The 12,451-nt window shown below is 37.5% G+C and overlaps 1 protein-coding gene across 1 annotated transcript in view; it reads left to right on the forward strand.

Annotated features, from left to right (window-relative positions):
* Positions 1–485: 485 nt before the first annotated feature.
* The window catches only part of LOC121316042 (piggyBac transposable element-derived protein 5-like), a 53,704-nt gene continuing 41,738 nt past the window's right edge, over positions 486–12,451 (forward strand). The window contains exon 1 of the mRNA XM_041250744.1: positions 486–1,047. Coding sequence (XP_041106678.1) covers positions 732–1,047 — 316 coding nt within the window. The 5' untranslated portion in view covers positions 486–731. The remainder of the gene's footprint in view (positions 1,048–12,451) is intronic.

Here is a 12,451-nt window from a genome sequence, read left to right on the forward strand (position 1 = left end):
CCCAGCAATACAAAAAAACATACAGACAATGCACCTATTAAAAATGCTTTAATTCGCATAGCAGTACATGTTTACGTGTATGTGTAAATATCAAATTCAATTTGTTATTTAAATATATATTTTTCATAATTTTATATACAGTACTTTCACAGCACATATGTTTACAAGTAAATAAATACACGCATTAATTAACTTCTGAAATAACAATCTGGGTGTCAACATACGCACCTGTGAATGTTTACTTATCGGAGGGGTAACAAAAGCCTATTCTAGATTTATTATTATTATTTCTCTTAAAATCTAAATGAGAGAGAGAGAGAGAGAGAGAGAGAGAGAGAGAGAGAGAGAGAGAGAGAGAGAGAGAGAGAGAGAGAGATGGATTTGACGTAAAATTAAGACAATTATCTTATTGGAGGAGAGGTAGAACCAGGTCAGATGATCAGTCGAGTATCATCTCTGGAGGAAACTGCTCACCTAAGCCGGATGTTGAGTTCCGTGATAAATATTGATCATTTGTCATCTAAAGCCGTAGGCGGTGCAGAGCTCAATTCAGTACTATATTAGAAGGCAGTTCCTTGATGCAAGGGCTGTGTAGGCGTACATGATTTGCAGCGAGAGCTTTATTCAACCAGACCTAGTTGATTGGAATTAGGTGCGTGTAGATTGACTGTTTGTTTCCGAATCAGAGCTGATTGTTTCTGTGTTCGGTCGGGTTCTACCAGCAGTTAGTGATGGCGGAGTGCGGGCGGAAGGCGCTGTCCCTCCTGGAGGCGGCCCGCTCCCGCTACGAAAGCTTGCAGATTTCTGATGATGTTTTTGGAGAATCTGCAGATGACAGCAGCGAAAACCCCTTCTACAGTACCTCGGGGGACTCCAACTCTGAGAACTACACCTCGGAGAGCAATGGAGATGAGCAGAGGTCTGACGACATGGCTGGCAATGAATTAGGAGGACCCCCCGGCTCGGTGTCAAACATCCAGGCTGAGGAAGAGGGCTGGACTGATACCCTGCGAGAAATCATCGTGCCGCCTTTCAAGGATACCTGTGGTAATGCATATTTATGTATATACATACACATTAATATACAGTTGTAAACCAATTGATTATATGCCCTAGAATGAATTAGTGGTATTTGAAAACATTTTGAAGGGGGTAATTATATTAATTTTATTTAGGTCAATGCGTGGTAATTTGAATTGAGGTGTGAGAGATTTGCTTAGAGTCTTAGACCGTATGCAGTTGGAATCGCCTGTGTTGGAATCAAAGACTTAATGCACTAATTATAAATCAAGCAGTACTTTTTGTGCCATTTCTAAATCATGGGGCCTAGACAATTTTATACATTTATAAAGCCATGTCTTCCTTTTAAAAGAACAGTGTGTATGTACACTAAACCAGATCTGATCAAACTGAGCAGTCATATAATCCAGCCACAACGATGAACCTGCCCTGCTGCGTCCAGATATGTGCTCTGGAGTTCGGTGCTCATGGCTTGCAGGGTATGTCATGTGGTTTTACCTCCTTGCCAACCGAAGTCACCAGAGAGATTTCAGCTTGAGCTGCTATTTGTGTTGCTATGTAAATACATTTGGGGGAATACAGTCCTGTACTTCCAATTTTAGTTCAAGACTGCCTCTAACCACATTATCTTTCATGTACCTCTGGGTCCTTGTACGGAAAACTAGATCCCCTCACTACTGCTGGAAATCCTCTCTAGACCCAGTTATTGTCTGGTCCCCCTTTGGGTCCCTATACACAGTGGTGTAACCAGATATGGGTACAGCATCTGCTTTGGGACCAGGCACAGTATATGTAGTATAGCTGTTTGTTTAAAAAAAATAAAAAATAAAAATCGTATGTCTATTGTTTGATACAGAGAAAGTGGCTGAGTATAATAAGCTTGCATTTACAAGATCTTGAACCTTCATATTTTAACATATACTTTCAGAACATATCAAGCAACCTGTGACATGACATTGTCTTGCTGACTGGTTTCAAATCCTGAGGTGGTGTTTTTTTTTTTTTTTTTGGAAAGGTTTCCAGCTGAATACATAGTGGGGCGGGGTGTTAAAATGGGGGGGTCATACACAAAGTGTTTTTATGCTTTCTTTTTAAAGTGTAGCTCAAAAAATGGTTTTCTGATAAATGGTTTTCCTGGGACGTCTTAAAAACCCTGCTATTATGTTTCTGATATTTGCTGGGAATAATTGACCCTGGCCTCTCCTTCCTCATTGCCTCTCTTCGCTGGTCCCTCTGGTGCTGAGGAATTCATTTCAGTCTCATTTCCTAACTGGATCATTGTTCACCAACAACCTCTGATTTTATTCCCAGCATTCTGAATGCTAAATACTTTATACAGCTAATTACAGTGAAGCAGTCTGAATTCTCAATGGACAAAGAAGCATTATTTAGATGACATGCTGTGTATATATAAGCTCCCAAAGCAGGGTTGGTTTTGTAACTAGATAACATGATGCCTAATGCATCTCTTTCAGGTGTCCTTTATGAAGTGAGTGTCCATGTTAGATACTCGCACTAGTCCTATACCTGGTCCTGGCTTCCCTTTGTTTGGATTTATTATTGAAATGACCAGATACCAGGAATTTAGTAACCAGCCATATATCACATCTTGAGTAAGTGTCACAAGAGTAACTGGGGACTCGTTTATAAATTCCTGGCTTCTGGCTTCTGATCAGAAATATTATACTTAAACCATAAACTTGATGCAGGAGTTTCTAATCCTTGGTGTTTATGCTGTAAATAGGGTTGTTCGTTTTCATTTTAATTTTCAAAATGTTTAGTATTAAACATTTTTAAACGTTGATACTTGGGAATATTTATAACCAATTAGACAGTCCCTTATAAGGACTTATAAATGACATACATGTATTTTCTGTTATATACTGCATGTGTGCAGTATTTAACTGTATTTACAAATATTGAATACGAAATAAATTGGCCTACACTGAATACCTTTATTTGGCCTACATGTTTTTGACAATAGTAAAACATTTAGGAATAATTCTAAAACATTTGGTATGTTTAATGTTGAAACTCTGAACTACTAATACCCCTAAATTATATTACAATTTGTAAGTTATATATCAAGGTCCATTTGTCACAGACAGACTCTGCCTAAATCAATTTAAAATTAGCAGAAAACTATATCAGCTGCCACCTAGCTCCAATAGCGAAGCTTAAAAAGTCAACTTAAAATATTTACAGGTACTTACTAATATCTTTTTTAGTCTTTCCTAATCCATATTGATATATAATTGTTATAAAACTCTCCAAGCCACAGATTCATTAAGTGTTTACATCAACAACATAAAATACCTCACTCTCACTCAGTTCTTTATTCTGCCAGCCAATTATTCAATGCTACAAAATCGCACCCTATTCCTGTAACTACCAACATCTATATTCAGCTGTGGAATGAATTTGAACAGTTTGTTGGACCTCAACTCTGGCAGCTGTTCAGCTGAGCATCATACTGTATTATGCATTTCATTAACATTGCCCCTTGGCCCCGATAAAAGCTTGACCGCGCGATAAAGTATTGTGGATTTTCTTGTTGTTACTGCATCTTGTAAAGTGCTTTGTGATGGTTGTCAGCTATGAAAGGCGCTATATAAAATAAACATTGATTGATTGAGCAGTGTGAGTCATACATTCAGAGGAGCACAGGTTTGCGCCCTGACAGTAACATGTCTTTCGCCTTTGCCTGGGATTCCAGAGGGAGTTGTATTGGCTCAGCGGACCCTACTGGCCAGGGCCTGGTAAGCTAAAGCATTCCTGGATGTATAAAGAGAAGCAATTAGTTTGGATGTGGGGTCAGATGATGCTCATTGACCTTTAGTTCTCCTGAACTGTTGTGAGGAAATATCATTAGAAATTGTAAATTAGAGAGAAAATCAAGGGCAAAGATATATGGCACCCTAAAATAATAATTAAAAAAAAAAAAAAAAAAAAAAAAAAAAAAAAAAAACACACACATTACCCCGTAATGATTTTAATCCTTCGCAGTTGTCAGGCATGTCGGGCCCAATTTATTTTCACATACACTGTTTAATTTACACGCACTGTTTAATTTTTTTTTTTTTTTCAGAGTAAAACAGGTTTAAAAGGCATTGAATCACAAAAGGACACTGAGTACTGTGTACCTGTTCGCTGTATTTCTCACATACCTCTTTATAGACGTGCAGACTGATATCCTCTCCTGATCACTTGTTTTATCACCAAACTCCTCAATAATGTGATCCAAGTCATTATTTTATTACTATAACATCTCCAAAAAGCTCTGCAAATGTCTGTGATATTCTTTGAGCGCTGGATGCAGAAGCAGCTACCTCCTTTGTTATGTCCGTGTTATCTCTAGTGGATGGGTCTATGAGATACGCCCTTTTCTTCGGTTTCATTCGGCTCCTATCTGTCTCACTCGGCCATTGAAAGGTTTTGATGATGTCGGACAGGGTCCGACACTGGACTGGAAAGGGTTAATGAGGACCTGTAATTTCCCATTATGCTACAAGGTTATGACACTCTCATACCCCTTTCACACAGACAAGTTATGACAGCTCAGAACTGGCACTGATGCGGCATTTTGTTCTGTATGAATGGCCTATACTGTCACAGTACCGGCATATTTTGTGCCGTCTCTGAACCACCTTGTAAGGTGGTTTACTTTTTCCAGTCAAAGTGCCACCTGCCACACTTGCATGGTAAATATGGCTACATACAACTTTAAGTAGTGTAACCTTATTCAAGGTATACATTATATAAAAGAAACATGGGAAGTGATTGTAAAACTTTATACCAGTATTATTAATTTATCCAATAGTGTAATGAAAAAAATAAATAAGGTAGTATAGCCTACATACCCTACACATAAAATGGCTGGATTTTGGGAGATTCTGGGTACCCTCTGAAACCCTCTCATGACACCAATCGAGAATGAACAAACACCAACTGAAAGACGGTACCATAAAACAGTAATGACCATGGGATAGGGTATTCTTGTGAGAGACAAATTTTAAAATGATTATTGTAGAATTTATTGGATTGTATCATCAGGTACAACAGAGCACACAAAAAATGTAGAGCTAAACAAGAACAACTTTATGGCGTATGGAAAAGAGGGTAGAAAACATTCACAATATAGCTATTACTATAAAGATTAACATGTTTATGTAACTTATTTAAAACTATGTGGTACCACAGATAACAAACATATTATAATGTATTCTAATAATTTATTATTATTATTATTAACTTAAGGTATTTAAAATATATGAACCCTGATCATTCGTCTGTTTATTTCAATTCGAGGTGGAGGTGTCATGATATGAGTGGTTAGGTTACATGCTGAGAAAGTTGTCCTCTTCATTAAACGGACAGCTGTTCTACAGAACATGTGCAGGATGTCAAAATGACCTAACCCTGAAGTTAATGTTCTGGCTGACCGAGATCGTGTAGAGCTCTTTCAAGGACAACTTCTTCCTGCTGGCCGCAGTACTTGTAGTACTTTAATTGAAAAATGTTTGTCTTGGTGTTTACATTGTATAGGCCTACTGTACACATAGATACACACGGATGTAGATGTATGGTAGAAAAGGATGTAGTAACATTGTGAGCAAGTTACCCTGCCCCCACTCCCACCCTTCCCCTCTTGCTATTTCTTCTTGTGTATAAAAATAACATTTCTCAATTATATTGTGACAGAAGCATATGAACTTTAAACTGCATTTTTCTATAATAAATTACTTAAGATATTCAAATACATTTTTATTTATGAAATTATTCATTATAAAAACAATAACCATAGCAATAATAATAATTATTTATGTAGCACCTTTAATTTACAGTCACTTCTCATCCAGCTACGATGGTACGTGATAATCCATATTAATCACACATGAATTCTGTACCAGTGGTGCCTAACAGACTAATAGCTTTGTTGCACTCTGGACAGTACATGACTCATGAGTTTTGTTGGTGCATCCATTCTTGCTGTGCCCTAATTTTATTTTTTTTGTCAAGTTCCAATCTTTCTCTTTCCAACTTCAGTCTGTGTCTTTCCAATTGCAGCTTTTCTCTTGAGTCGCAGCAATGTTTCCTGGTAACTCTTCTGGGTAATAACTGTGTACAGCAAAAGTCCATTATAATATTATTAGTACTAGTCTACTTACTATTATTTGCAGTAGTATGTACGCATTCCTTTTATAAAGTAATTTGTGGAATTTGAATTAGTCTACTGATAATTCAAAATTAAGAAATAACATTGTAGTGTGTGATTAAATGAATTTCTCTAAAAAAGACAGGAGTTAGTTGGTAGGCAAGCTTGTTTGATATATTTGATATACCTGAAGGAGGTGTAAGCCGTGCTGGAGTCTCTACCGGATTCAAAGTGATGTCGATTGGTTGGCTGTTCTCAATCCCTACCCCAAGCACCCTCTGACCTCGTTTTGAAACAGTCCTATTTTCTCCTCCTTTTATGCTTATGCGATTAAATGTTTAAAAGAAGCAAATGACATTAATAATGAAAATGTGGAAACATTATACATACATTTTAAACATCCCAAAGCCTATATTTGTATTGGTAGTATTCAAGGCTGTGCAGAATACCCAGGAAATGTATCTTCAATACAACATACTTCTAAATTGGCATTTGTATTACAGATTACAAAATACAAATGTAATGAAAATATGTATTTTAATTACATGTATTTTCGATACTGTCCAACTATGGTAGTATTGTAGTGTATTGTATCCTCTGCTCAGTATTGCTCAGCGGTGTAACAGCAGATGATCTCCCTCCCGTTCTGTGAAGTTCTTACTGCACTATTTCTTCTTCACTGCATCAGCTGTCCGAGGGTTGCCACAGACAGCAGCCACGGTCACATAATCTCTGCCCAAGCCTTTTCCTTCATTTCGTTTGATAGTGTGCTCCTCAACGCCAGCCACCAGCACATCATTCTCTGCTGAAGTTTAAAGCCCTATGTTTTTTTAACTCCTGCGGTTATGAGAACCAAACTAATCAACAATCAATACAACGTGTTTTGTTTTCTTAATACTAATGACAATGTTTATAAGGTTAGGTGCAAGCTGTGACCGCTGTCATTGGATTCAGACTAGATAAGCTGTTTATAGATAACTGTTAACGTTCGATAATATTTTTAACCTATAGATAGGCATTCCTAACTTAAGTTAGGACAGAATGGAGCACTTAGGAAAATATCGCCACATGTGACTTAGGAATCACTTCTGTAATACCAAGATAGGAAGAGTCCTATCTCAGCCATGAAAGATAAGTTAGGAAAGCAAGTTAGGAAATTTGTTCTGTAATACGGCCCCAGGTTTCTAACTTCTGTAGAATGATCTGTTCCGTTTCATTCAACACAGAGTATCTGTTCAGTTTCATTTAATTTCAGAGTGTATGTAAAATAAATATCCATGCAGTTGTAAATATATTATAAGGTTTTGCAGTGATAAGTAGAGCAGATCATGCTCCCTTTTACAACCACACTGCAGGTGTTCTGTTCCCACAATTCATTTCAGTCAGAGGATGTGATTGGGAACATGATCTGGATACAGTGCACCACTCTTAACACTAACCCTCTGTCTGGGTTTGAGCATGCCCAAGAGAGAAAAGAATTTCAGTTTTATACCATGGCTCATTTTATGGTGAACCATAATGTGTGAATAAACAGTGCACTCAAGTACAGAGAGCCCTTATTTCATTTATTGTAAATATTTGTAAAATGTGTACACATTGTATAAAACTTTATCAGACACCTACAGTACCTAGTAATGTTTTCCTATACATGTGATTGTGTTTTGCAAAAATGTTACAGAACACCCTGCAAAGTTTACAAGAAATTGATTAAGTTGTCTTTGCTATGTCCAGTATTGTCCGAGTCGCACATTCTATTTTTGAAACATGTTTCCAACTCTTAGAATTCTTTAGGCTAGATGGCTAGAAGATCCTATTAAAACTGACAAAAATAGTGAGTTCATAATTAGCTGAAATTGTTACACAGCCCCTGCAAAGATTACAAGGAACACATTGCATTACCTTTGCTATGTACCACATTGTCTGTGTCGCATTGTTATATTTGTAAACTTATTGACAACTACATTTAATAACACATCATGGGTCATAAATCAACTGGGCAATAAATTACTCAACATTTACTTGGGAGGATTGGGCAGGATAAAAGAAAAAATATGTTTTTTTTGTTCCCACCAAATGCTCAAACTCATTTTGATCAGCACCAGCATTGTTGCAGGACTGTGCTTGAACTGGGTACACTGCAGTGTTTAGAAGGAAAAACCAAAAAAAAAAAAATCTCTCATGGTGACCTTTCCCTACTGAAAAAAAAAAAAAAAGTAATTCCCTAGTTTATTTACCCATGATGTTTGAATAACAAGTATTTACACTGTTGTGAATATGATGGAAAAAAAAAAAAAAAAAAAAAAAAAAAACACAGTATACAGCAAAGGCAAAGTTTCTTGCTAACACTGCAGTTCTGTAACACTTTAACTCCACATGCACTAGAATGAACCCATTCTATTTTTCCAATACTTCAGTTATGATAATCTTTATTATCATTTCACACAAGAAATACACGCATATCTCCACAGTGCATGGTTTCTAATGAAGTGAAAAATCCATACACAAAAAGCTATCTGCTGCTTTTCGCTCTGCAAGCCCACTGTGCAGCCAACTCAGAACTTACAGAACACATAGCCTACCTGCTACTTTTTTTTTCTGTTGGTGTGAGTCAGACTCTTTGCCAATCTTCAGTATTTCTGAATTCTTCTCGACCCTTTTCCAATCTACTGCAGTTAGTTTAGAGTAAAGGCTGCTACCCACCAAATGCGATTCGGCAATCAGATGCGTCAAAATGAATAGAACCAATACTTTTGAGAAGTATTTTTCATACCACACGACGTGACAGGTGACGCAGGTGAACAGCTTCAATGTACGTGGTCCAGCTGGGTAAAGCAGTATCCAGATTGACGGAGAAAACAATAATACGTGGAAAAAATACCCAGAGCTTTATGACAAAGGGCATCACAATTACAAAGATACAGATTTTAAAGGCAATATGTGGGAGTCCATTAGGAAGCCACTGGATAAGCCTGGTGTGTGTGTGTGATTTATTGCCATATATGTTGACATACCGTCAGAGAAGACACTGATGTTGACAAATATGTACCAGTCTTGATCATAATTTTGTCAATAGCAATTTTGAACAGTTGTATAGAGCTGGCAGTTTTCAAACCTGTCACATCACCTCTGTCACTTTGTGTACGGTCATGTCGCTGCTAAAATGTCTCGTCGCCAATTAAAAAATGACTATTTAAAAAGTTACTTATGTCTTCCATTTATTTTAGTCCTGTCTTTGGTGTCAGTATAACAGACATTGTTTTCAGTATTAGCAAGGAACTACTGTAATTTCAAAGGAAAAGGTCATTTCTTATATATTTTTGTGCAGTGTGAACGATACATTCTCAAGAAATTATTATTGTCTGGTTCCAGCTCCTGGTCCACTCTGTCGGTACACATTGAAGTTTTTTGCCTGCGACTGGCTGTTTGGGCTCACAAAATACACATTTGCATTTAGACATCGCAGTCTTGTTTCCTTTTTTCATGATGTACAGATATATTAACTCCATGTTCCTGTGTGTATTTTGTGTTATGTGTTGCGTGTGGTGTATTAATGTTGATGTATATATTTTGGTACATGGGATATAATCGGGCTGTGGAGCACGAGTGATTTAAAATATATAGTTGTAAAGGCGGTCCTCGCACTTACGACACAATTGGTTCCTGAAAGTCGGGTTGTAAGTCGAAGCACATTTTCCCATAGGAACGGTGTTATAAATTGGGGTTACGTTCCTGACTCTTCAGCCAGATAATATAGTTTTACAAAAATAACCTCTTGTATTGTACTCATGCAAATGTTTATTTAAATCATTACACTCAGCCCGGTGATTATGGTCATATTACTCAACTGTTTCAAAGTACAGACTCTGGGCTTTCCAATGACTTATTCATTGTGTGTATGCGGTACTCCTAGCAGGAAATACGATCGCCTGAAGTTAAGCCCCTCATCATGTGACAGAGCTCATTTTGAGTCCATTGCTCTTATCGGTCATTGTCAAGGGCAAATAAATTCAAAAAATAAAAAAAAATGCTAGACTAAGTCATGGCGACCACGGCAGGAACTGCGGTTCAAACACAGAGCATGTGCACATAACGCATGGCTCAGGTATTGCCGTGTCGTAAATGCTGTGTCGTATCGTAAAGTCGAAGCAGGGTAATAATGCAAAAGAGTAGTAAGTGCCGTGCGTCATAAATCGAAGCGTCTTAAGTCGAGGATCACCTGTATATGGGCATGACGATTGCACAGTCACTCCACGTGCAGATAAAATTGTGTGTATTAATATTTGAGCACAGGGAGTGCACAGATTAGTTCACATGCAGATGTACCGAGATTCCAGTTGAGTGATTGATTGGCAATCGAGTCTAGGTACAGCTGCATAAAAGGTGCAGGTGTTTCACTCACTCAGGGTTGTGTGTTCGAGGGTGAAGAACGAGTGTGGAGAGGAGGTAAAAGAATAAGAAAAGAAATAACAATTGCTAAGCGTGCTGACTTTTAAACCAGCACAATACTTGTTTGTTCGTCCCTGTTGGTTAGTGTTAGTCTGTTTTGTTTGTCTGTGGCCAATGTGCAGTTTTCTTTTACAAAGTGTTTTTGTCTGTTTTAAACTTTATTTGCAGTAAACTGCAGCAAGCAAGTGCCTTCACCATTTCACCTTGCAATACTGTGTGTTTCTTCCGGGTCTGATGTCTCCGCTCAAGCCAAGCTGTGACAAATCCAGAGAAACAATTCAACAGAAAAACCCAATTTTATTATGCAACAATCATTTCAACAATTAGTTAATTATAGTATTTCATATTTCAAACGTAACACTTTAGAAAAGGGCTTCTGATTTTGAGTTTAGCATTTTACATTGTTTGCTAAAATACAATTATACATTAACATAATGTAATAATTTTTTTCTTCATAATTTCAAATGCATTTCCACATAAACACCCCCCTACTCATTTTTATTTCACATATATTAAGGTCAAGTTCAGGAACAGCAATTTTATCATCACTTAGTAAATCTCACTTACATGGACGTTATTCAACTCAGCTTTTGCATTTCTGTCGTTTTAACCATTGTTCAAACAAGCTTACAGCCCACTTACATTTTGCCTGTGTACTTCTCGAAAACCGATTGCTGGCAATGATATTTAGGTCTTCGTCTGTTTTAGGTTCTGCAGAACGAGCAATAATTTTAATCTCCAATCCTGGTTCCCATCCCTTTAGTTTTTTACTTTTGTTTTTCTAATGCCACTTTCACGTTCTACATCTAAAACAGTCCTTTAAGTGAGATTTCAAACTCAAACTCAGAGGAACTCATGACAACAATCCCACAATATGAGACGCACATTTTAACTGTTTGAAAGTGTAACAAAAGAGCAAAAAACTAATCCAGTTACCATTCAATTGAATCTAGTAGGAAAATAATCCAGTTTCTCGTGCCTAATGGCACTCACAGTTAATTATTTTTACAGATTCAACACTTACAATTGTTTACCTCTTACATAAATCATGTATAAATGTCATCCCGTGCATAAAATATAATTCTAAATTAAAATAAATAGTAGTTTCTCAGTACAATCTTCATTTTTGCTGTTTTATAATAAGTTAATACAATACATGTAAGGTGTCTCTTATTAAGAGATGTAGGCCCATATGCATAAAAATTTCCATTACATGAGAGTAGATGTTGAACTTCATGCTGATTTGAACTCGGCTCTCGCCAAGATAAGCACCAACTTAGACGTAGCTTTGCAGTAAACTAATGTGATCCATCTGCATCTCCATCCGTTTGTGTTGTTTTCCATCGGATGATGTAGATACCCTTCTGTCTGGTGTTGATTGCTGAAGTGTAATGCTGGCTCCAGGGATCAGCTCATTTTGCCTCCCCAACGCATCAGCACACACAATGGCTGCGATGCTGGCTCCAGGGATCAACCTAGTGCGGTCTCCCCAGTGCATCAGCATGACAACCGTCTGGACTGAGCTAAGTAGGGTACATCTCTGGGGTCTTCAAGTGGGCACCTTCCATCCTCTGTGTTTCGTTGACTAGCCCACGACACTTCAAGGGGGCTCAACGGTGATTCTGGCGTCCCAGTAAGCATAAAACTTACCATCTCCTTTATCTTGCCAGTAATCGTGTTTAACACTAGAACTACTGGAGTTATAGGCATACCTAGAACTACCATGAGCAATCAATCTGACTGCGGTATTCAAAACAACAAATATAATGAAAAGGACAAACAATTTGATGTAAGTTGTAGTTTTATTCAGGCACCTCATATTATATATTC

The sequence above is a fragment of the Polyodon spathula genome, chromosome 5, assembly GCF_017654505.1.
Source record: "Polyodon spathula isolate WHYD16114869_AA chromosome 5, ASM1765450v1, whole genome shotgun sequence".
NCBI classification, from domain to species: domain Eukaryota; kingdom Metazoa; phylum Chordata; class Actinopteri; order Acipenseriformes; family Polyodontidae; genus Polyodon; species Polyodon spathula.